The sequence below is a fragment of the Cetorhinus maximus genome, chromosome 19 (assembly GCF_964194155.1).
Source record: "Cetorhinus maximus chromosome 19, sCetMax3.hap1.1, whole genome shotgun sequence".
In the NCBI taxonomy this organism is placed as follows: Eukaryota; Metazoa; Chordata; class Chondrichthyes; order Lamniformes; family Cetorhinidae; genus Cetorhinus; species Cetorhinus maximus.
The window spans coordinates 30,075,088-30,102,576 of record NC_135897.1 but is presented as its reverse complement, the minus strand read 5'-3'; the positions used below and the strand labels follow the sequence as shown (position 1 = coordinate 30,102,576).

General features: G+C 38.4%; 2 protein-coding genes across 8 annotated transcripts in view; one reads left to right on the top strand and one right to left on the bottom strand.

Moving 5' to 3' along the window:
• The window catches only part of gigyf2 (GRB10 interacting GYF protein 2), a 168,296-nt gene that overhangs the window by 41,914 nt on the left and 98,893 nt on the right, over positions 1-27,489 (top strand). For all 4 annotated transcript variants that reach the window (XM_078563647.1, XM_078563645.1, XM_078563646.1 and 1 more), the window contains 3 exons: positions 4,329-4,437; positions 8,368-8,408; positions 12,214-12,297. In XM_078563647.1, coding sequence (XP_078419773.1) covers positions 4,329-4,437; positions 8,368-8,408; positions 12,214-12,297 — 234 coding nt within the window. The remainder of the gene's footprint in view (positions 1-4,328; positions 4,438-8,367; positions 8,409-12,213; positions 12,298-27,489) is intronic.
• Positions 19,091-24,344, bottom strand: kcnj13 (potassium inwardly rectifying channel subfamily J member 13). Of its 4 annotated transcripts, none has more exons than XM_078563654.1 (3): positions 24,210-24,344; positions 20,989-21,134; positions 19,091-20,552 (listed from the first exon to the last, which is right to left on the bottom strand). In XM_078563654.1, exons 1-3 carry the CDS (start codon positions 24,215-24,217, stop codon positions 19,936-19,938), a joined length of 771 nt encoding a protein of 256 aa, XP_078419780.1. In that variant the 5' UTR covers positions 24,218-24,344; the 3' UTR covers positions 19,091-19,935. The 4 variants fall into 4 exon arrangements, with proteins under 4 accessions (XP_078419780.1, XP_078419779.1, XP_078419778.1 ...); XM_078563653.1 differs by having other exon boundaries at positions 20,989-21,487; positions 24,210-24,321; XM_078563652.1 differs by lacking the exon at positions 24,210-24,344 and adding an exon at positions 23,526-23,699 and having other exon boundaries at positions 20,989-21,487.

Below are 27,489 nucleotides of genomic sequence, written 5' to 3'. Positions count from 1 at the left end.
CCCACTATTTAAAAAGAGAGGTAGAGAAAAAACAGGGAATTATAGACCAATCAGCCTAACGTCGGTAGTGGGGAAAATGATAGAGTCCATTATAAAAGATTTAATAGCTAAGCACTTGGAAAACAGTGGCAGAATCGAACAGAGTCAGCATGGATTTACGAAAGTGAAATCATGCTTGACAAATCTACTGGAATTTTTCGAGAATGTAACTAGTAGAGTTGATGAGGGAGAGCCAGTGGAAGTGGTTTATTTGGACTTTCAGAAGGCTTTCGACAAAGTCCCACATAAGAGATCAGCGTGTCAAATTAAAGCGCATGGGATTGGGGTTAGTGTATTGAGAGGGATAGTAAACTAGTTGGCAGACAGGAAACAGAGTAGCAATAAACGGGTCTTTTTCGGAATGGCAGGCAGTGACTAGTGGGGTACCGCAGGGATCGGTGCTGGGACCCCTGCTATTCACAATATATATTAGTGATTTAGATGAGGGAACTAAATGTAATATCTCCAAATTTGCAGATGACACAAAACTGGGTGGGAGGGTGAGCTGTGAGGCGGATGCAGAGATGCTTCAGTGTGATTTGGAGAAGCTGAGTGAGCGGGCAAATGCATGGCAGATGCAGTATAATGTGGATAAATGTGAGGTTATCCACCTTGGTAGCAAAAACAGGAAGGCAGATTATTATCTGAATGGCTATAAATTGAGAGAGGGGAATGTGCAACAAGACCTGGGTGTCCTTGTACACCAGTCGCTGAAGGTAAGCGTGCAGGTGCAGCAGGCGGTAAAGAAGGCAAATGCTTTGTTAGCCTTCATCGCGAGAGGATTCAATACAGGAGTAGGGATGTCTTGCTGCAATTATACAGGGCCTTGGTGAGACCACACCTGGAATATTGTGTGCAGTTTTGGCCTCCTTATCTGAGGAAGGATGTTCTTGCTATAGAGGGAGTGCAGCAAAGGTTTACCAGACTGACTCCTGGATGGCAGGACTGACATATGAGGAGAGATTAAGTCGGTTAGGATTATATGCGCTGGAGTTCAGAAGAATGAGGAGGGGATCTCATAGAAACCTATAAAATTCTAACAGGACTAGACAGGGTAGATGCAGGAAGGATGTTCCCAATGGTGGGGGAGTCCAGAACCAGGGGTCACAGTCTGAGGATACGGGGTAGACCATTTAGGACTGAGATGAGAAGAAATTTCTTCATCCAGATAGTGGTGAGCCTGTGGAATTCGCGCTATGTTTCTATGTTTACCACAGTGTGAAATTTGGATTTGAATAATCTAGATGACCCTAACAGGGTTTTTTTTCTACTGCATGTGAGATCATGATGCAGAGTAGGAATAAAATGTGCAGAAATAATACCAGCTAATCGCTTATACTGCTCATTTGGAACCTCTACATTGCGAGTAAGCTTGAAAGTGAATGAATAGCAGTACTGAATTTCCCAAAGCCTGTATCGAGCGAGAGCTTGGGCGCAGACTTTCATCATGAGACTCCAATATGCATTCTTCATTGTATTGTAAACTTTTTTCCCATGGACGTTTTTTAAAAAGCTGCAGCTATGATTCCAGGCTTGATCTGAGGCTAGATTTTTGGGGCTATCCAAAGGTAACAAAGTGGAAGGAGGATAAGAAGCTACTAAAATTTACTTATAATCCTGCAGAATAGCTTAAATGTATTCAAGCTGTTAACGCAAAGGATTGTTGTGATTGTTTACTTGTGGGTACATTTTAAATTCTTGTTGATACTTCTGGCTGACTCAGATGCTATATTTGAAGTTGGATTATTTGAGTGTTAAGTCTCTGTTTTGTTTTATTCTCTAGGTGAGACATGTTATAGTTAGGGACTGGAACACTCATTTTAACTTTGCATAGCATCAACAGCAACTCAAATTTGTGAAAGGAAAATCTCTCAGGGCTTCACTCACTGTTGAGAATATATGCCAGGTCAGAAGGTGATAGATCAAGAAGTGAAGAGGCCAAAGTAGAGTTTCAGAAAACATCATTGGTAGGCATAAAGGGGTGCCAATAAAGCTAAGATTAGAGGAATAGAGCCTTTCGAAGTTTTATGGCTTTCGAAGCTCTGAGGTAGGGTGGGCAAGACTGTAGAGGAATTTATAGATGAAGATAAAGGTTTTAAACTAATGAGTTGGGGTGGTTCAGTGATGAATGATGGACTGGAAATGAGTGACAGCATGTTGGATCAGTTAGAGTTTATGAAGGGAGGGGGCCCTGAGGCACTATTTGTGTTTTCTGCCAGTTAATCTGTGCTATGCCTTTTCTGTTGCTTCAACATTCTTACAATACACACAGTAGTGGTTTTACTGAGGTTTTATGTAGATTCACCAAAAACATTTCGACTTTTAAATTCAATATATTGCAATAAAATCATACTCCATTAGCATTTTTATGGCCATGTCCACTTGAGACGCTGCTCTGAACATGCACCCCAAATCCTTGTCTTCCACATCACCCATTCTTGCCACATTATTTTTCTAGCCAAAATATTTGCATCCTAATTCTCTGTTTTCTGTAAACTTGAGCATCACTCCCTCTAGCCCTATATCCAAATCATTGATCTTTCCAGTGGACAAGAAGCAGTCCCACAACAAAACCCTGTGGGACATCAGCAACCACTTCTGAGAAAATCTGCATAATTCCAATCATGCTTTTTCTTGAGGAAGAAAAATTGTGATTGACATCAGTGGAAGCAATAGAGGTGCAAAATAGGTTTGGGAGCAAAAGCAGATGAGAAGAGTTAAAAAAAATCAGTAGTAGTAGATACATCAAGATGCCTAAAGGACCACCTTGTGGAAATGAATTGTGAGTTGTGTGATTCGATGGAAATAGGGGAGCCATGGAATGTCTTCAACACAAGAGGCAGTCATTTGGCAAGTTGAGCCCATGCAGGAAAATATTTGTGTGTGAAGTGGTATCAGTGGAATCATCCACTGATATCACAAATAGCAAAATACATTATTCATAAGCAGCTGTTTCAGTGAAATGGTGCCGTGTACATAGATTCTTTAGTGGGATTAGGGTTTGCAGCAGTATGTAAGGAATTGACCCCCAAAGCTCTGTTTTAGACTAGGGATTTTCAACAGCAAAGGCTGAGCCAATATAGGTTGCTCATCTGAGAGATTCAGGAATGAGTGGTATTATGGATCTAATACTTCAAAGCAATTTCTATTGGGCCTTTGCTTTATAGATACAGTGCCTCAAAACTGGCAACCTCGGGATCGAGCCCACGCCAGATTTTAGATCTTGCTGGTTTTCAGGCTGAGCATTTTTCCTTTTCTTTCACTGGATGTGGGTATTGGTGGCTAGGCCAGCATTTATTGCCCATCCCTAATTGCCCTTGAGAAGGTGGTGGTGAGCTGCTGCCTTGAACTGCTGCAGTCCATGTGGTGTAGGTACACCCACAGTGTTGTTAGGAAAGGAATTTCAGGACCTTGACCTAACCGCAGTGAAGGAACAGCGACACAGTTCCAAGTCAGGATGGGTGGACACAGTGTTGAAGGTATGTTTCTCAAGTGAGGATTGCACAAGGGCTGTTTTGTAAGAATACTGGGCCGAAAATTTAGTACACTGTTGAACAGGATGCTGAAGTTACAAATAGTCTGGTTTAATCTCAGACAGTATTAGCAGAAGGATGGAACAGAAGGCAAGTTTAATGAGTTTGTCTTCCAGGTCTTAAGAAGTAGAGACAATGCTGTAAGGTAATCCAGGACATTCTTTGGAGCTTCTTCAGATCTGTCAGTGTTAGCTTGCCAGAAGCGTGAAAAAGCTTTGTTTATGTAAGTGGGATTCCCGCAGTATTTCAGTGAAGCATGGTTGTGGAGTGGGAGCAGCTCCAAAGAATTTCCAGTTGGACCAACGATATCAGTGACGAGGGGAAGTCATGTGGCGCAGCTTGAAATAAATGTTTGGTTTTCGGACTGTAGTTTAATTTTCTTTCCTTATGTTGAGAACTGCCAATATCAGGCTGCATTATGGACAATTTTGTACATATCAAGGATGATCAAAAACTCACTTCAAGTAGGACCTTTCTGATTGTCAGAACTTCTTTCTTTCTCTCTCTCCCCCTTTGGGCTGGATTCAGTTTCTGGTTCCATGTGGAGGAGTTTCTTGGTATATGCAGCAGAATTCTTTGTAGATGTATCAACCCTCTATTTAGTAATAATTCTGCCAAGCTCTTTATCTTGGGAATTGAAAATCGGTGTTGAAAAATATAACATATCAAAATATATTGCGAAAAAAAACGCAACAGGGAACTAGGTATAAGCCTACCTTTATACCCTAAGTCTTTATTTCAAATATTTTTCTTCAGGTCGAGGGCGAGGTGAAGGTGGTTTTTACCAAAGAAGTTTTGATGAAGGTGAAGGAGGTTTTGGTCGAGGAGTTCGAGAAATGCACAGATCACAAAGTTGGGAAGAAAGGTGAGTTGATACATTAAAGCATCACTGTGGTAGCTTGGCTCTGATTCAGTTAGAGCTTAATATTTTCGCCAATATTAATGAATATAAAATAGTTAGATACTTCCAACATTTCTCTAGTCTTCGATGCAGTCTCCTCCATTATCTTGATAGGTTTTGCTTTGGTTCCACTTTTACATATCCAGTCATTACATCACTAGCAATGAATTATTTGCCCATTCCATGCTGTTACTTTGGGAGTTAGCTGGAGATCTTGTCCTTATCTCAAGACACGGGGCCAGCTTCCACAATTATGGCGATGCCGAATTCCACTGCCTTAATGCCTCTTTCGAAGTGCTCGTCTGATATTTAGCCTCTGATGAACTGTAATTTCCTCCAGCCTAACACCTGGAAGACAAACTCATTAAACTTGCCTTCTGCTAGCACTAACTTGAGATTAAACCAGACTGTAACTTCAGCATCCTGTTCAACAGTGTGCTGAATTTTGGACCCAGCATTCTTTCTAAAACAAAGACCACCTATTTCAATCTTTCGACTTCATAATATTGCTTGTTTCTGCCTTAATCTTAATCCATCTGCCGCTGGAACCTTCATTTGTGTCTTTGCCACCTCAGATTCAGTTTTCCCAATTCTCTCCTAGCTAGCCTTCAATCTTCCATCCAATATAAAGCTTCATATTATGCTCAACTTTGCATGTATCAAATCTTGCACCTAGTCTCTCTTGCTCACCACCATTGATCTCACTGATCTAGGTTGGGCCATGGTCCCCAAAGCCTCAAATTTTAAAATTAGCAGCCTATTGCTCAGTCCATCTATGACTATTAGCCCCTTTATCCCAGCCCTACCCAAATCCCTGTTGAACTCTTAATTCCTCTGATATGGGCATTATGTGCACCACCCCATACTTTTGCCTCACCATCATCTCTGCCTTATGCTCTGGAATATTTTGCCTAAACCTGTCTTTCGCCTCTTCTGTCTCAAAACAACTTAAATACCCTTTTTTGGCCAAAGATATGGGCGCCCCTCTTAATTTTTTGTCCTTTGACACAGTGTCTAATTTTCATTTTTGTCGATGCATTTTTAAACATTTTCTACTTTTAACAGGTTGCATTTATATAACATCTTTCTTGCTCTTTTGTTTCCTAATGTTTATTTTGGAGTTGAATCATTTTCATTGCAATAGCATACTTATCACAATAACAACTTAGCACAGTAGGTGCAGAAAATAGATGCTCCCCGAAATGGTATGAGAAAACCATCCTTATTTAATCTATTCCTCAAATTGCGTGTATTCCAATGTATCAGAATACACTGTAGTTGTATTTTTTAAGTTTGCTGTTGGCGTCAGTATTTCCTTGAATAATGATACCTAAGTGGGATCTGTGCTGCGGATCTACCCAGAAGTTCCAAGTCTAACAACGTAGGTTTGTTGGAGCTTTAATTTAGAATCTCAGAATCATACAACACAGGCAGAGAGCATATGGCCTATTGTGCCTGTGCCATCTCTTTGAAAGAGCAATCCAATTAGCTTTACTCCCCTGCTGAAGTCACAAGGTAAGGCAAGTGCTTCAACTTACTAATTACATAAAAATCATATTTTGTAGATTATGGCAGTATATATTTGAAGTTTATTGGTAGTAGATGTTAATTTCACAGAGGAATGAGAACATTTACTTCAGAACATTCTCTTATCTCTTGCATCCAAGCAGTTAACATAGAGTTTCAAGAATAGTGTGCAGTTAATGACTGCAAAGTGGAAGGATGACTGTATCTGTCAGCTTGAAGTGCACAATTGATAACTTTGAAAGGCTGTAGTTTTGAATTTGTGATGTACAATTTTGTTTGCATTTACTTTATTAGGATATGTAATGTTCATGGTACAGTGATAACGGTCATAATGTCTAAGTCAAGCCAAGGGAACCGTGAAATGTTTTTACATAAATTTAGAAGGAAGTGATCTAATCGGATTAGGAGAATAAATTGACATTTGCAAACTTGGACAAATTGTGCTTCCTACTTACTCCCTGCAGCTCCAAATATACAAGCACTCAGAGCTTTGAACTTGCACTGTAGGATCTGTCTGAAGCTTTGAGCCAAAAACTGCTCGTTACAGCACTTCAGGAATCATTGTGTGGTGATTTTTGATTTGGTAGAATGCTTGTATAAGTCTTGATGCTTCAAAGAAAACTGAGTAATGCACCCTTCCTTTGACACAACTTAAGTGACGAGCCAGGCCAAAAAGTAGATGAGAAGCAGAAGTTATAGAGCAGTTTTATGTTAATAATTATATTAATAATGATTAGTAAATGTCCACATATTTTTGTTTAATCATGCCAAAGAGATAGATAAATAGTATACCCACATTCCATAAAATAATTTACATAAAAAGTCATGGAATTCCAAGATTACTACTGAGGATAGTAGTTGACTTGGAGCATGAGACACAGGGTAGCTGACAGGTTTAATGCCACAGTGATATATTCTTTGTTAATCTTAAAGCTCATGCATGCGCCGTATAATATTGAATACTTACTGAAGTTCTTGTGGTTGTGTTTTGCCACCATTCAGTTCTGTTAGCACCTTGAATTCAGTAATAATGTTAAACTTGTATTTCTAACAGGTTTATGCTGATCTTAGCTTTAAAGAATTGCTTTAGGAAATAGTGAATGGATTTGAAATTTTCCCCATTAAAGCTATTCATGAAGGGTTTATTTTGGTGAGTGTTGCACTTAGTATTTAATTTTAAATAAAACTTCAAGTTTTTTTCTACTTTACCATAGAAAAGATGAGGTTGCCAGTTCCCTATCTAAATTTCAGCCTACAGAAGCACATTAAAATTAATGCAACAGCGTACAGTCCCTGCGTTGCTACATTATAGCTAGCTATTCCTTTTAAATGTCTGAACTTGTGAAACGGCAATGTAGACTTCTCAGGACTGATTTGCAATCAATACCTAATTGAGTTTGACTAATTTTTATTTGCATATCGAATAAGTCATCTCTATATTATAAAATATAACAATTTGTAGCATTTCATTAAAAACTACGCTAAATAAGAACAGTTTATACATTGCAATAGTGACTACATTCCAAAAAGCACTTAATTGGCTGTGAAAGGCCTGGGAGATTCAGAGGGTTTGAGAAGGGCTACATAAGTGCAATTTTGTTCTTCCTTTGCTTCGACTCTTGTTACAGAATGTTATTCTGAAAATATATAGCATTGCTTTAACTTCCCAAGTGTTGCAGTATATTTGTATTCCATTGTGGGAGGGTTGCTTTAAACGGAGAATAACCAATGGTAGTATGGAGTTCTGTTGATATTGTTACTATGCAAGAGTAAAACAAGCTATATACTCATATTCAGAGCATATCTGTACATTAAGAAAGGATTGTGCCTAGTGCACATTCTTCATATCAACATTGTCCATCACAGAAATCAATTGCATCACGTTTTACGCAGTTGCTTTACATTCCCAGGAAACGATGAAAAAACTTTACAACTTACTTCACTGTTTCTTTGTAAACTTCAGTGACCTTATTAATGTTTTATTCATCCATTCTCATAAAACAGTATGTCCTACTACTCCCCAATAACAATGCCATAAGAGAAAGACCAGTAATTCTAGGAAAACAAAGCTACATATTTTGATTTCAATAGAACATCAGTAGGAAATATAATATTGTTGATTACAAAAAAAACCTTTGATTTCAGGAGTTGATATTTGGATCCCTGGAACATTCAAATCTATACTGTATGTAAAAGAGACTCCTTGTGGAGGATTCCAGATCTGAGTAAAATGAAGTAGATTTGGTTACTTAAAAACATTCCTTTGACCAGTTGTCTAAATTGGTTTCAACGTTGAATAATCTCTTACTATGCTCGCACTGTGGCTCTTAACTAAAAGGAAATTTAAGTTGTTTTTACTTTTGGTAGGGGAGAACGGCGGTTTGAAAAACCAGGAAGAAAAGACCCAGGTCAGTTTAACAAATCTGAAGTGTTAATTGATTTATTATACTGAATTGTTCCAGCAGGATGTACACTGTCTTCATATGCATAATTCATTTTGGGGCATTAAAATATGGTTGAATGAAAGGATGCTCTTTTCACTCAGAACCTGGGCTAAAATTTAATCTGGTAGCTATAAGGTTACTAGGTGAACTGAGTTTTGGATTTTTACTTCAATCAATTAATTGAATTTCATCCGAACGAGAATTTTCACAGTGGAATGTGGAGTATTTGGCTGGGTTGACTTTTGCTTTTATTCATTCAGGGCATGTGGGTGTCACTGGCAAGGACAGCATTTATGACCCATCGCTGTCTGCCCTTGGGAAGGCCGTGGTGATCTGCATTCAGAATTGTGGTCCTGTGACAAAGGAATAGCAATATATTTCTATATCAGATGTATTACTCTACTGTTTTTGTCCATCTGGGGGTGGAGTTAGTGTGTTTGGGAAGTGTTGAAGAAGCATTGGTGAGTTGCTGTTGTGTAGATGCCACACACTGCAGCCACAGCGCACAAATAATGAAGGGAATAAATGTTTAAGGTAGTGGTTGGCATGCCAGTCAAGTGGGCTGCTTTGTCCTGGATGGCGTTCATCATCGTTAGTGTTGTTGGTGCTGAACTAATTTCAGGCAAATTGAGGGTATTCCTTCACACTTCTGATTTTTTTCCTTGATGGAATGGTTTGGGGAGTTGGGAGGTGAGTGATGCTGTAGAATACCCAGCCTCTGCCCTGCTCTTGTAAACTACTATTTATGGGACTGAACCAGTTATGTTTCTGGTCAGGCATGTTCCCCATGTTGATAGTGAGGATTTGGTGATGGTAAAGCCAAAGAATGTCAAAAATAGGTGAATAGATTCTCTCGTTGGAGATGGTCATTGCCTGATGCTTGTGTGGGGGGGAATATTACTCATCACTTATCAGCCCAAGCCTCAAAGTTGTGCAGTTCTTCCTGCAAGAGGACATGGGCAGCTTCATGATGAGTTGTGAATGGTACTGGACACCATGTAATCATCAGCAAACATCCGCATCTCTAACCTTATGTTGGGGAGAGGGTTATTGATGAAGTAACTGAAGGTGGCTGGGCTAGGACGTTGCCCTGATAAACTCTTGAAGATATGTTCGGGAACTCAAGATGGTTAGCCTGCAACAACCATGACCATCTTCCTTTTTGCTCGATATGACTTTCCCCCTGATTTACATTGACTTCAGTTTTGCTGGGGCTTCTTGATGCCACACTTGGTCAAATGCTATTTTGATGTCGAGGTCTGTCACTTTCGCCTTACTCCTAGAATTTGTACCTTGTCCGTGTTTGGATCAAGGCTATATTGAGATTTGGAGCCGGGCGGTGCTGGCAGAACCCAAACTGAACAGACTTCTGGTGAGTAAGGGTTGCTCGATAACACTGTTGGCGTCTTACATCCAACATACCCTCTTTTTTTTGTAGTGTGCAATAGATTTGTTTATGCAGTAACAAAGGGGCTGATTTGTGCGCTGCTTGCACAGCATCTTTCAGGTTGCTGCACAACCACGCAGCTTACAGGGAACGTTGCTTTCATCACTCTGATGTTTGAGAGTAGACTGGATTTGTTCTGCTTCTTGTGGACATGACACACACCTGAGCAATTTTCCACTTTCAGGTAGATGCTAGAATTATAGCTGAACTGTAGCAGCTTGGCTAGAATAATGGCTAGCTCTGGAGAACAAACCTTCGCTGCTACAGCTGGGATGTTGAGAGCCATAGCCTAGGACGTATACGGTGATCCACCAAGCTTGGCTGTTTCTTTACGGCATAAGGAGTGAATTGAGTTTGCCGAAGACTAACTTCTATAATGGGAGGGACCTCGGTAGGAAGCTGTGATGGATCATCCACTTGACATTTCTAGTTGAGATGGTTGCAAAAGCTTCAGCCTGGTCTTTTGCATTCATGTGCTCGGCTCTGCCATTATTGAAGATGGGGATGTTCATGGAGCCCCTCTCCCATTAGCTGTTCAATTGTCCACCATTCACGATGGATGTGGCAGGACTACAGAGCTTTGATCTGACCCATTGCTTGTGGGATTGCCCAGTTTTCTTATTAGCATGCTCCGTGTTGTTTAGCATGCATGTAATCCCACGTAGTTTCACCAGGTTAGCATCTCCTTTTTAAGCATACCTGGTGCTGGTCCTTCTGTGCCCTCCTACACTACCCATTGAACGAAGATTGGTCCCGTGGCTTGATGGTAATGGTAGAGTGAAGGGTGTGCCAGGTCATGAGGTTACAGATTGTGGTGGGATAGAATTGTGCTGCTGTTGATGATGCAGTGCCTCATGGATGGTCAGTTTTCGGCTGCTAGATCTGTTCTGAATCTGTCTGATTTAGCACAATGGTAGTGCCACACTACATTGTGAAGGTTGTTTTCTAAAGACAGGAGTTTGTCTTCCTAAGGAATTATGGTTGTCATTCTTGCCAATACAGGAGTGATGCATCCGTGATAGGTAGAATTTGCGGTCAAGGTCACTTTGTGTTGGTACTCTCACTACCTGCTGCAGGCCAATTCTGGCAAATATGTTAATTAAGATTGTACCAACTCGATCAGTCATGATGATGAGCACTGAAGATCCATACCTCTGAAGTATGTTCGGCACCTTTGTTACCCTCAGCTTCTTCCAAGTGGTGCTCACCATAGAGGAGTATTGATTCAGCAGCTGAACGAGATAGGTGGTTGGTAATCAGGTGGTTTTTCTTGTACATGTTTGATCTGAAGCCATTAGACTTCAAGGGATTCCGGAGCAACTCCCTTCTGACGTATACTACTGTGCCGTCACTCTGGTGTAACTGTCCTACTGGTGAGATAGGGCATACCCAGGGATGGTGATGAGGATTCTGGGGCATAGGCAGAAAGATATGAGTGAGTATGTATGTCTAAGGCTGTTGCTTGACTAGTCTATGGGATGGTTGTTCCAATTTTGGCATACCTTCACATCTAAGTGAGGAGTGCTACCAGGGTCAATTGAGTTAAATGCACCTTTACCATGTTCCAATCTGGTGTCTAGACCAATGCTAATGGTCCATCCTGTTTTATTATAGATTTTTGTCATGTTTTTGATACAATTGAGTTGCTTGTTAGGCTATTTCAGATGGCAATTGAGAGGCAATCATATTGGGTTTTAAGTCACATACAGGGTTTAGATGGCAGATTCCCTTCCCTTGAGGACGTTAGCAAAGCAGATGGGTTTTTATGACAATTTGGTAGTTTCATGATTACCTTTACTGATGCTGGCTTTTTATTCCCGATTTGTTTATTTAATTAATTTAATTTAAATTCCCTAGCTACTGTAGTGAAAGCCCTGAGACCCATGACTCAGGGCAATTGTAATAAAAATTGAAAATGCTTAGATCTGGCTGCGTCTGTTGAGAGAGAAACAGAAGTAACACTTAAGGCCTGTGACTTTCATCCACTTGATGTTGCATTAGACTGATCAGAATTTCCCAGTTTAATATTTCAGTTTTTTGAAGATACCCTTCAAAATATATTTTTTTAATTATCTTGCTACTTTTTTCCCTGTCAGAGTGGAGTACATCTGAACGTCAACAATGCATTTGTTACATCAACTTCAAAAAGATTGCCAGTTTTCAGAAAACCTTTATAAATACTTTCAGCACTGCATAGCATTTCAGAAATAGTTATGCTTTGAACTGTGCACATCCCATTCATCTTGCAGTGAAACAATGCATTACTGTAGAAAATCAAGTTGTTGAGGTAGAAGGTTAAATTATGTGCACTTTTTATTTAAGGGTTGAATCATCCCAAGGACCAGCACTCCAGCCTGGGTGCTCCAAGCGATTTCCTCTCATCCTCTGGGTTCCTTTTAAAATCAGGTATGCTAGGGATTTATGTACATATTTAATACTGTAAGAGTTCAAAACGAATGTTTCACCTATATAACTTAAAGATGATGCAGTTTAGGAATCTTTCTTCCTAGGAAAGCTGGTAACTGTGCCCCCACACAGTAGTGCTTATAGACTAAGTCTTATGGTCAAGTCCCAAACACATCTCCAGGTTTTAATCAAGCTTGTAAGTAACTTGCTGTCAAAGACTGTAAATATATTTGAGAAATGTAACATTTGCTTATGCAGAAATTAGCTGAAGACAGGGCAATAACAGATTTAAAAGCAACATGCATGCTCAAAAATGTTTTAATACTTTCAAAAATGCTTTGTTTTTTCAAAAATTATGTTTGTGTTTTTACTATTTTTGTTTTGATTTTGGCTTTTAAGTGACTTTAACAAAATCTTAATGTTTGACCTCCAATTAGCCAGTTGTGTGAGTTGACATTTTATGAGAAGATTTTATTTGCATGTTTCACACTTTCTACTTCCTGTCACTGAAGCTGCAACGTGTAGAACTTTTTAGTCTACTTATTCTGGTTCAGACATGGTAGTTACAGGAAATAATGAGTGCGCTCAACTTCTGGATTTATTACTCAACTTTATTAAGTTCACTCAAAATATATCAAAACATACAATATGAACCTATATTCTACTATGGATCACTTAGCACTAATGATGAATTGATTAAAAGCTAATGCAAGCGTAATACTCATAAACACCTGGAATTGTTAACCTCCTGTTGAATGTAGTTCTCTAGTGACTGACCAAGTTGCTCCTTTCCTATGGTTGCAACAAAAAGTTTTTATTAAACAGTGCCTTATAGCTCAATTCTAGGGAGGGACAAACTTTATACTGACAGTGGCTTATAGTCCAATAATATTTGTTTTAGGCCAATATACCTATCTCATGCTGAGCCTTTTGAAAAAGCCTGTCCTGCAGTGTCAGTCATCTTTAAACATCCTTCAGTCAGTTTCCATCAATTAGGGTGCTTGAGGGCATTCCTTACCCTCCGATGTTCCAAATTTTGTTCCTAGTCAGCCCCCCTGCCATTTCTTTTTACACCTCTTGCTTTCTCTTTTGATTTCATTTTATCAGGTCAGTCATTGAGATTACTACAATAACCAATGATATTCTTTTAGCTCAACTTCTAAAGCAATACCCACTTGCTTATGTAAATTAGCAGTATTCTGAATGATACATTTCTTATTTAAGCAACAGCTAGTGAATATACTAGAGGGTCCACCTCCTGAGCCACAAATACTCCCAACAAAGGGCCACCAATTATAAGATATTACAATGGAATAGCAAGTTCAGGAAACAGATAAAGCATGGACGTAAAAGATTCTCCAACTCTCCCTTCACCTGTACCCGTCTTGTGGATAGTTCTTAGTGAGCATTATTTCTGCCTAGCCTTCAATTGCCCCAATCCAAATCCCTTTTACTTCAATTTTGTTCCTTATAACCATTACTTGTGTGTTTAATTCTATCCTGATTTTTTCCATGGGGTATTTTAATGCCTTGGTGACTTTTTTTAAAAAAAAAAGCTGTCTCACTGCTGGCTGCACTAACCATTTCATGTTGTGGTGTTTGTCAAGTAACTGAGCATGTCTGAGTTCCATTCTTCAGTGCAGGTTCACATGCATTTTGGCATTTTAGTTACTTCATACATAACAAATCACGTTTGCACGCTCGCACTGGTATCCCAATGTCATGCCCATACAAGGCATTTTTGGACTTTCAGATGATCTTACCAAAAGATCAAGGCGGTTGGGTATCTGCCTAAAGATTTTTGCTCATCTCCCCTTGTGTAGTTCCAATGCCTCAGGTAGTGAACAGATTACCATCAAATGCAGTTATCTTAAGTTCATAGCTTTCCCTTGGAGATGTTTATATCTTTGCCTATCAATTTAATTGCCTCACCTACACCAACTTATCACCAGAATGTACATGCCAGGTTCGTACATTCCATTGAACATGCCCTTATGTTTTTTCCAATTCCCATTTGGTGGTGTTTTTTTCCTGTCTCTGAATCTTATCCTCAGTCACTTATTAAATTTTGCACATCCCTTTAGTTACCATCCTAGCTCATTCATGAGCCCTGGAGGAACTTTACTGTCCAATACAATATTCTTATACCCTTAAAATACAAATCAAACATTCTCACTAGATTTCAAGAATTAGCATGTTTTGTTGGTCTGTTCTTTGTTTTAGATGACCTTTATTTCTCAAAAGTAACCTGTTATATTGTGCCTGGTGTTTTTCATTTCATAATTATTCAACAACAGTAATGTCGTTGGGCTGAGAGAATTTATTTGCCCCCCCCAAAAAAATTTATTTTGATACTCTGGAACCACCTAGACTGCTCTTCAGTGTTTTAGTTCATTTTAAATGAAACTTGATTGGCCCTTAGGTAAATTTCTCTTTGAGTGCTTGAAATAGCAACTCCTATCAATTTCTTTTATCAATTCTAATCTCGGAAACAATGATGCCCAGGCTTGGTGGTTTTATATGGTGTTTTTGCATCAGAGACAAAAGTGTTTGCAACTAATTTAGAGTTAACTTCTATATCTACCCTTTTCAAGCACTTGTCTCAGAAGATAACAAATGGCCTGAATGGGTTAAAACCATGTCTTTCATTGGCGGTCACCATGCTGTGACATTTGATGTCAGCGCATAACTTCTTAAATGTTGAATGCTGCTGGATTGCTTGCTTTGGCCCTGGAAACTATCGTCACCTTTTTTCTAAAAAGACAAAGAATCCATTGAGGCTCTTTTCAAGAGCCCAATAGGCTAAATTGTCCAAATGTATGTCACCTTAGAAACTTGAAATTTAATAATGCCAAATATATAATGTTGCACTCAGCAATACAAAAGTTGTGTGGTGAATTAAGTGGGGGACAAAACAGCCACCAGCAGAAAGGGTTAATTCCTCTGCTTGCTTTCAGGAGGACAGAACAAAATATTTTCAGGTGCACATTAATTGCATCCTGCTCTGAGATTAATCCAACACCATTTTAAACTGTCATCACCAATCTTGGTATCTTAAGTTTGCAAAAGTTATTTTTTAATTCTTGGGAATTAAAAACTATAAAAATCATTAACATTATCAATTTCAAAAGAAAACATTCTCACCAGACAGAACAGCATTTTAAATTGAACTCCAGTTGTTTCTAAACTACTTATAATCTTTTTTTGCAGGAAGTTTCCAACTCAAGATTTTTTTTTGGTATAACCAAAATGACTAAACAGAATCAGTTCAGATATCCCAATTCCAATTCACATGATTCAAACATTTAAAATTCAAAACTGCCAGTTTTATATGTGAATGTTTTAAGTGCGGTCTAAAGACCCCACACACCTTGATATAATAACCAAAATTTCTATGACACGATTGAAGTCTGGTTTTCACAACTTGATAGATTAGTTAACCATAATAATTCCTATTCAATTCAGACTAATACTTAAGCACAGGACAGAATAGTATGAGCCTTAAAAAGAAAAGATAAATTGGCATTTTTCTTCTTTCTTCAGATGCCTTCCAAATGACTAATAAAACTGAAGAAAAATGAAACTCAAAAAGTTAGCTTTCACAGTTGAATAAAACCTTCACCATTCTTACACTAAATGGCTAAAGAGGACAGAGCTTCCGACAGCTTGTGAACTCTGAGACACTCGCACCAGCTTCTTAAAGCACTGCAAGGTGTAGTGTTGGCTCTTTAGCAGTGCAGTACAAAAGGGGATAGAATTTTTCACATATGTCCATTACTTATCCTTTTTCTCCCTTAAACCAGTTTTCAATTTTTAATGTTTACTACTTAACCTCATTTAGATAAAGTCAGTAAGATGTGTCTTTAATTTGTCTGCAAAAAATGAATAGCCGTTTTCTTTAAATTCTAGTACAGTTGAACAAGTTCAAATTGGATTTCTGCCAGACATCTTCAAGGTTGAAGCTTATTGCTTATAAATTGAACTCTGCCTTTCACAGCACAGAACTAAAGTTTAAACTAATTACAGATACTGAACTTGTGCTTCCAACATTGAAGGCAAGGCTACAAAGAGTTAATGAATTTTAGCTCTGCAGAAGAGGAGGTATACTGGTGGCAAACAGAGAATTTTTTAAAGATTGACTCATTCACAGGCCAGAAAATTTTGTTCGCTCTCAGGCACAAATACTTTTCTCCTAAAAGCAGAACGGGTCACCTATTCTTCTCACAGCAATTTTAACTTTTGTGGGCCTTTTAGCCTATTTTTTCCTACGAGTTTGATTATTACCAGGTGGGCCCATTTCTGAGCTTTTATCTGACTCTCCTCCCTCAGTAGGCTGAGTGACCTCATATGGTGGCTAGCTCTGTCTGCTGGACACCCATAGCAGTGGGAAGGGATGTTGCTAATTCAACCTCCAGCGGATCGCAGATCCCACGGCCTGCCTGCCTTAAAAGTTAAAACTCCTTCCACAAAACTAGAGCGGTCTACATAAAGAAATCTTCCCTCGGTGAATCCCTGCTCTGAATCCTTCCCCAGTTTTCCAAATACACTGCACAATGCAGGTTTGGTGTTTTCCTGTAGACCATGGAAAATTGATAGGAGAGGGCGTAGCTATTACCATGCTGGACACTCCAGTGTCTGCTAGGTAACTCTTCTCTTTTCCTCCACTATAATATCTATATATGGTCTATTGTACTTATCGTACCTGAGTAGGCACAGGTACTCGGACTGGGTGCAGCCCCATTTAGCTGAATGTCACGGGGCACCTTCTCCATGGGTGACATGGATCTGACCCCGGCGAATGTTTTCATGCTGATGCTATATCATAAATTGTTGACATTGTCTGGAAACTAGGGATGCTTGGGTTGGCGGTCTCCCATTAGTTACCATTCTTTTAGTCACATATAACCATTTTTAACTGGATTCTGAGTAATTTTATTTTCAACTATTTATAAAGCTTGAGACATACAAATGACCTTAATAAACAAGCCTAAAAATCGATGCAAAAATGATAACCTGCAAGTTTCAAGGTGCATTTACGCTCTTTCTACCAGACTACAGTAATTTATAGGTTTTCCACAAAAGGTATTATAAAAATAAGTCATTCTTCAATTTTAATAAGAATTTTACAAATGGATATGGACAGGTTAGGTGAATGGGCCAAAATTTGGCAGATGGAGTTTAACGTGGATAAGTGTGAGGTCATCCATTTTGGTTGGAAGAATAAAAAGGCGACTTATTATTTAAATGGAGAGAAACTTCAGAATGTTTCAGTGTAGAGGGATCTGGGTGTCCTCGTGCATGAATCACTGAAAGTTAGTGTGCAGGTACAGCAGATAATGAGGAAGGCAAATGGAATTTTGGCATTTATTGCTAAAGGAATAGAGTATAAAAATAGGGAAGTGTTGTTGCAACTGTATAAGGCATTGGTGAGACCGCACCTGGAGTACTGTGCGCAGTTTTGGTCCCCTTACTTGAGGAAGGATGTGGTTGCATTGGAGGAGGTTCACTAGATTGATTCCAGAGATGCGGGGCTTGTCTTATGAGGAGAGATTGAACAGTTTAAGCCTATGCTCGCTAAAGTTTAGAAGGATGAGAGGAGATCGAATTGAGGTATATAAGATGCTAAAGAGGATAGACAAAGTAGACATGGAGTGGATGTTTCCGCTTGTGGGGCATTCTAGAACGAGAGGCCATGGTTTTACGCTAAGGGATGGTAGATTTAAATCAGAGATGAGGAGGAATTACTTTTTTCAAAGGGTGGTGAATCTGTGGAATTCACTACCTCAGTGCAGTGGATGCCGGGATGCTGAATAAATTTAAGGAGGAGATAGACAGATTCTTAATTAGTAATGGGTTAAAAGGTTATGGGGTGAGGGCGGGAAATTGGAGGTGAGGCCGAAATGAGATCAGCTATGATCGTATTGAATGGTGGAGTAGGCTCGAGGGGCTGAATTGTCTACTCCTGCTCCTAGTTCTTATGTTCTTATAGTTTGGGACCTTGGTATTGTGGTCAGATTCTATTTTGTGTTTTTATTTAATGACCTTAATGTTTCACTAAGGCAGTTAATATTTTGAAGTTTTTAACGTGTGAGATGTCAGAACGCTTTGAGGAATTGCAAGTGAATTGATGGTTGTTTGCATGAATTAGAGAAGCACCTTTTTAAATGTGGCAACATCTTATCCCAATTCCTACTTCTCTAATTGGCAGAAAAGTTTGAATGTTTTATGCTCATGGAGAGGGATAATGATGTTTCAGAACTGAATTGTTTTTCTATTTCTAATACCTCAGTGTTGACAACAGATGCTTTCTAACTAGATGCATCATAGGTTATAAGCTGAGTAAAAAGTAAAGGCTACCAGGAAAGGGCAGGAAAGTTGAGTTGAGTGCATAGCTTCAGTTGAAGGGCAAACATAGGCATGAATAGCCTCTGGATTGTCATTTTTGTAAAATTCATGGGCCTCGCCTGCAACTTCAGCAAAGCAATCCCTATTGCACTTGTTTCTTTTTAATTCTCACATACCTCTGACTTCATTAAAATTTGTGTTTCTGCTGAATTGTGGATGGTTTTATATATTGAGCTGGAAAGTGGCATTTCAGAAAATAATCTTTCGTTTCTCTTTTGCATAACCCTCGCCACCCCTTCAGCCAAATTCTGCACTGCATTTGAGTTAGGGACCTCCAGTGAAGGGCAAGATGTTTAAGCACTGTATCACTATTTTTTTTAATCTTTCTATTTTATCCTTTAACAGACTAAGTTTAGTTGATAAATATTATCTGTTTAGTCAGAGTTTGAAGGCAAAAGAGTTGTATCATGCTTAAAAGTTTCTGAATCAGCTATACAAAATAATTCAACCAGATTTTCTTTTCTGAAATGTTGCAGGGTGGTGTAATTATTAGCCTATCAATTTTAACTTCCATATCAAAGACAAAACTCAAATCATTGTGTGGCTTTTGACAATTTGCCTGTGATTTTCACTTGACTAGAGCAATAAGATAGTTGGATCAAAGCTTATAGCTTGAGATATGGAAAATGATTAGTAATTTTTTTTATCACTGCTATAACTGATTATAATTGTTTAGACCCAGGTGTGTCTTACTGAAGTGTGAAGGCTTGATTTTTGCCTTCATAGCTAAAGTAAGCTGTGCAAATACAACAGGTACCTTAATCGTGTACCATATTACTAAAATGTGTTTTCTTTCTCTCTCGCACTGTTAAACTGGATTTGGCTGCCTCTCATCTCAACCCTCTCCCTGCAGTCCATCACACAGGCATAATAAAGCTCCACTATACTGATCAATCAGATCTGAAAATAGGTGGCAGAAATCATACAGGGTGAAATAAACTGTATAAAGATTGACCATTGCATTTCAAGACTGGTTAGCTGCAGTCCTTATCTGATATACTATTTTCTGTTTAGGTGGTGATCATATATCATCTTATGCCACTGTTAATAACAGACCTTAAAGACCCAGATCCTTGGTTATGTTTTAGGACTATAACTTAAGGCAGTTTACTTTGAAAAATGTAATAATCAAGCTATATTCAGCTTACAGGGATCTTAAACGTTTTTTCTAACAATGGCAGCAATTTGACAGAGTATTCCAGGTGGCCTTAACTTTTAAAAGTTAGTAATTATTCAGATAGCACTGTCTCTGAATAATATAGTGTCAGCACGATCACCATTAATGCTGATGACAAAATCATTCTGTCTCGCATCCTTTGGACTAAGTAGCACAGGACATCCAGGAACTGTCTTGTCAAAGTTTGCCATGGTAATTTTGTAGTATCCTTTGGAAGTGCAGCTTATCAGAGAGGCAAACTGTTGACTGAGTTTGATTTCCTCTGGAATATAGGAGGTTCTCTTTTGGCAAGTCTCTCCTGTATCTTCCTGTTCTGCTGACAAAAATATTACTATCTCGTAGTAGGCTGGCATCTTCCCTTGAATCAGTGGATAAAGAGGGCTGTTTTGATCGATGGTATGGCAGAACATAAGTGGAAAGACAAGGTATGGACTCTTGTTCGAGTTCATGTTGTCGATGTGAAAGTCGAGGTTCGTCTGATGAAGGTGTTGGTTTTTGTACTCTTGGTATAGAATGGCAGTTACTTTAACACGTGTTAATGGACTTTGCCTTATGTTGGCTACTCTAAACATCAGGCAAGGCTCCCCTTCACGGTGTCCAACAGTAGCAAAGTAACTGAATTTAATTGCAGTCGCTCTAAGCTTTGGTCTGGCAATCTTTGCCACAAAGGCACCTGTAAAAATTAACTTTTATAAGTAAACTTTCTAGAAAAATCATTTTCAGTATTAGATATTAGCATATAATAGTGTTAAAGGATATTAATCATCATGACCCCATAATTTAATCTCCATCCTTCTGTAAGCAATCTAATGAATGTCCCACGGCATTGTCTTAATATAAAGCGATCATGCAACCAACCAATAGCTTTCATACTATTTAAAAAGGTCAGATGTGTGAGAAGGCATTGTAAAACACTGTTTTCTCATTGTTTAAAGCTTTGTTTCCTATTTGATAAACTCTGATGTTCTTATTGCATATCCACAATTCTTTAAAATAGTTTGGTAGTTGCAGATAATTCAGTTATTCGGACTTCTCAAACCTGCCAAGATTATATAATAAAATTCAGGGAAGTATTTCACTTGAATCATATTCTTTTAAAGAATAATTACCTGTAATTAAAGCTTCCACCATAAGTCCCAGCAACATTTGGACAGTGAGGAGAGCAATGGCAGCTGGACAATCACCATCAGGGTACATGGTTCCGTAACCAATTGTAAGCTGAGTTTCCAGTGAGAACGAAAAGGCTGCTGTGAAGCTGTCGATATATTTCACACAGATGGTGTGGTTTTCTGGAGGGTTGTTATGATCGAGCAAATCTAAATCACCGTTTGTATATGCCAGTAAATACCAAAAGCAGGCAAAGAAGAGCCAATGCGCAACAAAAGCTCCTGAGAATGTCAGTAACACCCAGCGCCATCTCATTTCCACTAAAATTGACCAGATATCTTTTAGATGTATGATACTTTTTCCACTGAGAGCCTCTATCTTGAGATTGCTGTGCCCATCCTTAGTGATGATTCTTTTGTACCGAGAGGCTACAAGTGGGGCAGCATCTTTTTCGTCACTATCATTGAAAACCATGCCCATTATTTTGTTCTCTTGGATCAGCTGTAGAACATATTGTCAGAACGTTAGTGTTTGTAACTAGCGGAGGTTTAATTGTCTCTTCATTATCTTTTTGCCTTTTTTTTTAGCAATTACTCGTGCTGTAGATTTGCAAGATTACTTATTTACCTACTAACTGATTAAGTAACCTTTGATCTTTATTACACATTCCATCCTAAAGCGCCAAGCTCATGCACGTTTCAGTTTCTATTCATTTAGTTATTTTGATGGGGTATGGACTTGTGTTTCCCTGGAATTCTCATTGCAGCCTTTTAAGAAAAAGTGCATTTGGAAATGAATTTATTTTAAAAAAATTCATTTTCTACATTGATAATTTGAAATGATCGGGAAGGTATTATAGTTGCCAAGTGTTCAAATTGACTATTTTTCCAAAATTTTATTGATCCTTTTTGTATGCATTAATTTGACATTAAACCTGGCATTTTGAAGAGCAGAGTGGTGTAATAGTTCAATGTCAGATATAGATGGCATGTCAAGATTTAAATAAACAGCGATAAATGAAAATCTATTGTACAGCCCAGTTTGCAGATTGTTGTGCCTTCCTTCAATTCATCTGGTAAGGATCTGATTTGAAAAACATTCATGGAAGCATTTTAATTCAGTGTAAATGTAATAAATATGTTCACTTAGCAAAGCATCTTTTGATTTATAGCCATTACTTCCATTGAGTAGTAGTTTAAGACCTGACTAGTGGATGTTTCCTTAACCTGCCAGCCTTGATTTTTATTCTCTAAAGTAGCCACGGTGGTCAAACATGTTTGGATCGCACTTTGTTAAAGGTCTGTTAATGGTTGATTTCAGAATTATATTCTCCTTGTTGACTTAGTTGGAAGAAAATTGTCTCCAATATTCAGGTTTAAATATCTGCAATGCTTTTTGGTCTTTAATAATTCTGTTTTTTTTTAAATATCAAGTTTATTGATGCAGCTATAATACAGATAGTAGTTCCTGCAGGAGGGCTCCATATGGTTCAAATTAGAGAAAAGCTGCAGGCATAAATGAACTTTTAATTCTAGTTACAAAACTCAACATCTAATTGGTCTAAAATTGAATCCTGAATTTGTGCGGATTGCCTGCAGTCACAGCCTGCGCTGAGATTGGCAAGATTCAGTGTGAATCGTTTAGGTAATTTTGAATCTTTTCCCCTCAATTTAGAGCTTGTGGAAAGTCTTTTCGATTTAGGCTCCTGATTTATATTGCAAATTTTTAGATTAGCTTATCAAAATTGGCATTTTTGAAACTATTTTAAAATTGTATTGAAGAAAAAGATACATTTGCAATTATAAGCTTGTTAGCAACAGTTTTGCATGTTGTAAAATTGTAACTTGAATGTTGATTTGTGCATAAAATGTTCAATTCATTGAAGTGTGTTGAAAAATCAATTATTATCCTAAATGAAATTTTCCCAATTGTTTACTTTGTCAACTACAGGATCTTTGCTTTGAATAGTGATGCACATACAATTCATGTGGCCACTTAATACACCAGTGCAGTTTTAGATTTTAAGCTGAATAGCTTTTTTTATTTCCTGATCAGATGTTTTATTAAAAACGTTATCAGCCAGTGTCTTCATGCATATGTGAATCAAATTTACTTTAAAGGTAGAATTTAACCAGTTAAAGTTTGTTTGTAGTAAATTGATCCTCCTGGGATTTTGAATGTGGAAGCAAGATAATTCAGTACTTTCAAAATTAAAAACATTTTTCCCCTGAATTAAAGTCAGAAGCTTGTTTCAAAAGATACTTAAAATAGTGTTTGTTTCCTATTTTGTATATAACATTCTATGAAATGTTAATCTAGCTTTAAATTTGAATTCTTGACACTTAAGCTTGCATTTAAGTCTTGTATATTGAATGTAATCTTAACTGAAGTTTTAAACTATCAAAAAATGACTTTGTAAATGTGATTTCTTAAAGTTAGTGATTTATGCAAGCAAATGACTAAGTTAGTTCGAGCCATCCAGCCTTATAAAATGAGGAGTACTTCAATAAGTTAACATTTCACAGTATCAGGTACTTACCGAAATATGGAAGTTTTACAGGTTTCTTCTTGTTTGCAAATTTCAGTTGCTGTTTTACAAATGAATACGAATCTGTTTATTGCAGTGGACACAAGAAAAGGCTTGTGTGTGCACTCTGATGTTGGTAATCTTTATTATGGAGTTACACAGGTTAGTAATGTGAAGATGTAAAATATGAACTGTTGCTTCCTTTCAGAACTAATAAGGTTAATCATCTTGCCTACAGGGGGCCAATTAAAAGGGCTGAAATAGTGAGACTTGTCAGGTTCTATTTATAACATTAGGTGGCTCAGGTAAATGTTTATTAAAATGTATTAAACTTCTACCCCACCCCCTCCCCACCAAAGCAACTTTTGGTGAAATTTGTTCCCATCCGAATTGAATTTTTTTTTCTACACTGAACTTAAGTTTTTTTTTAATGTTACTTAAAATGGTACTTTTTTATTTTGTATATAACATTGCATGAAATGTTTATCTGTGTTTAAATATGAATTTTTCATGCTTACATTTACAAATCTTCATACTGAAGTTTTTAAAGTATCTCAAATTGATTATTTTATCAAGATGTATCTTAAAGTTAGTGAAGTATGTGTGAAAATTATTAAGTCTGGTCATTCGTGTCCTGCAGTGTTATAAAATGAAATATAGTTCAAAAAACTAACTTTCACAATATCAGGCACTTACCAAAGCATGGAAGTATTACAAGTTTCTTGCTGCTTGTAAGTTCAGGTTGTTGCTTGATGGATGAATGCAAAAATGTTTATTGTGGTGCACACTGATGGTAAGGCTTGTGTGTACACTCTTACATGGTAGTCTTTTATGGAGTTACACAAGTTATGTACAATATGATCTGTTGCTTCCTTTTAGAACTAAAAAGGTTAGCCATTTTGCCTGCATGTGGCCAATTAAAAGCACTGAAATAGTCTCATCAGGTTGTATTTATGGTGTTAGATGGCTGAGAATGTTTACTGGAGAATTATTGTATGTCAAATTTCCACCACCACCCCTCTGAAAGTGATGTGGATCCTGATTACTTTTGGTAAAACGGTTCTCATCAAAGGCAGGTTACCTTTTCCAGCTTCTAGCATTTATTATAATACACTCTGCTCGTTAACTAACATTTAGATGAATGGCATGCCTGAAGTTCAAGAAAAATGCTTGTTAAAAATTGATGCTTTGTGGCATTCAGCTTCTCACACAAGTTAATTACAAAGCGACGCTGTCAAACTTGATTTCCTCCCCACCTTGTTATCGAACTGCACCTCCCTCACTACAGCTGTGGAACAATATTGATGTTGAGAAATTAGAAGCTTGGATTGCTCTGTTCCACTAACTGGAATAGGTATCATGTATAAGTGATTAGCGAAGAGAGGGAAAAAACATACATGCAATAAATAAGCTATGTAGATATCTATATAACCTTTGTTAAATTAAACAGTTAAAAATTAATTAAATTCTTGTGTAGGATATTGTATAGCTTGCAGTAGTGAATTGTATTACTCTCAACTATTAAATTGGATCTAATCTCAGCTGAATTTGCAATTAACTGTTGCTATGATGCCTGATCATGGCTGCCTCTGGGCTATGTCACTGGAGATGGGCTGGTCACCTTCATACCTATATGTACTACAAAGACAGGAGGGCTTTGCGCTTGGTTTTGTTCTCAGTCTGTGAAAGCTCTGAGGATTACCAGCCCATCTCCAGTGACACAGCCCAGAGGGAGCTATGGCGAGACAACATGGCAACGGTTAATTGCTGCAACTCTGGCCCACATACAACTGAGATTAGATCCAATTTAATAGTTGAGAGTAGCAATTCTCACAAGGTATACAATATTCTAGAATCAAGAATTTTAATTGGTTCTTAATTGTTTAGTTTAACAATAGTTATATAGATACTCATATAACTTATTTATTGCATGTCCCTTTTCCCCCTGCTTTGCTGATCACTTATATATCACGTCTCGACCTAAGAAATCACATCTGCTTTTTGTTGCTTTTATTGTCCCTATGGGGACAGTTTCAGTATTTCTCTGAAGTCCACAATTTTCCTGCTTTGTATGGTCACAGCGAAGACAAGGAAAAATGAAGCAAGTGTGATTCTCATAGCGTAGTGGTCCTACAAAACCCCAACCACTTGACCCTGCTGCTTCCTTTACCCTGACATTGAGAGTCTGTTCAACCTAAAACTTTGACCAAAGCTTCAAGGCGCTGATTTGTGTTGTATAAAACATGATGGCCCAGATCTTCCAGTCCCAATACATGGTGAATGCTGAGATTTTCACTGCTATCGAGGGTCGTAATGGCATCGGAAGTCCTGGAGAGCCGATTTACGCCTGAACCCGGAACTTTCGGTACCTTAGAAGTGGCTCCATAGGAGCCCCCGCTGATGCTCCTTCGAGAAGCTGTAAACACCAACTTGGGCATTTTGCCCTATACTTATGTTTTTTTTTTAACGCTGATTTATGTAGAACTATTCTGACACTGCTCATCACCACCCCCTTCCTCCCGCCCCCCTGGCCGATGCTTATGGTCCGGAATCCCTGGTTCGGCAGAAGCTGGTGCAGAGTCAGCAATGCAGGGGGAATGGAGGTGAACATTGTTGGGAGTGTAGGGGAGTGAAGAGCATTGTTGGGGGTGCAAGGTTTGGGGTAACCTAACAAAAACAGGGACATTTAAAAGTGGTGCAGTTTAATGAATTGAAGACAGACCTTGAGGGGTGTGTCTTCAGTTCATATCGAAAAGGAGGGTGGGGGGGTGTCTTCACTGCCGTTGCCCTTCGCCACAAGGCTCCCTGACTCACCTCATCACTGGAGCTAAAACAGTAAAGACCAGAGGCTCCAGTGTAAAAGATAGAGGTGCAATTTTAAATGGGGTCAGTGGAATTTGCTCCCTCTCTGTTGCTGACTGGAAAATCTGGGCCAATATTCTGCAGTTCTACTTGGAGAGGGCACAATTATAAATTGAAATATTCTTTCCCTGGTTGTGAGAATTAAGGACATGGCTGGCCAATGGGCTAACTGAGGCAGATGACAACTAAGAATTCAGGAATTCTATTTGGCCCCTTGTTTATGTGTGGTTGGCATATTGAGATTCAATCTCAACTTTCAAATTTGGCACCTCATGTTTGGAATTTTTGGGTCCAGCACATGAGCTAACTTGCACCACAGGTTTGTACAGTATCTGCTTTGTTGCTTTAGCTGTGAGGAGCTGGAGCCTCTGAAGGTGGTAAAAGTTCAGTTTCAGATATAACATGACAGATGGTAGCTGGCCATTTTATAATGGGAAATCCTATTGAGGCGTCACATAGCAGAATGGTAGAACTGGTAGCATTCGTTCACACCTGGAAAATGTGGAGTATTTACTTAATTTAATATACAAAGAAAGAACCTGCACTTTTATAGTGTCTTTCACAACCTCTGGACATTGCTAAGCACTTTCCAATCATTGAGGTACTTTTCAAGTCCATTCACTCAGAGGCTCTGCTATGAAGCCCTTCAACATTCCAAAATTTGTGCTACCAGGGTCAGGTGCCTTTCCCACTTTTGCGCTCTACCAACTTTTTAAGTACTACCTTATATATATTCATCCTACATAATTATCCACCTTTTCCTTGCATCAGTTCATTCCCATTGTCACATTCTTCCCTGACAACTGAGGCAAATAACTTCAGTAATGGATAGTCACAATATTAGTTGAAACATGGCACTAGTGAAGGACTCTCAGGTGCTTTTCATTGTTCAAAAGCTACACAAAGTTGAGAAGATTTTAGATTAGCAGGGACAGGGTTCAGCCTTGTAGGTAGCTTGTTATTGTGGCAGTAACGTTAATTGGCTGCATAAGGCACACGGAGTAGATTTTAAATTTTGCCACCAGGTGGGAAGCTAGCATAAATAGATCAACTGCATTTTGAGATGAGTTGCTGATTTTTCTTTCCCCTCTCTATTGTGGTCAGTAGAGGGTAA

Excerpts from the sequence above, each read along its gene's own strand:
- kcnj13 (XM_078563653.1), bottom strand. The coding sequence starts at position 21,466 with ATGGGCATGGTTTTCAATGATAGTGACGAAAAAGATGCTGCCCCACTT. Across the intron at positions 20,553-20,988 it reads GGTGGAAGCTTTAATTACAG|GTGCCTTTGTGGCAAAGATT; the intron begins GTAATTATTCTT and ends TAATTTTTACAG.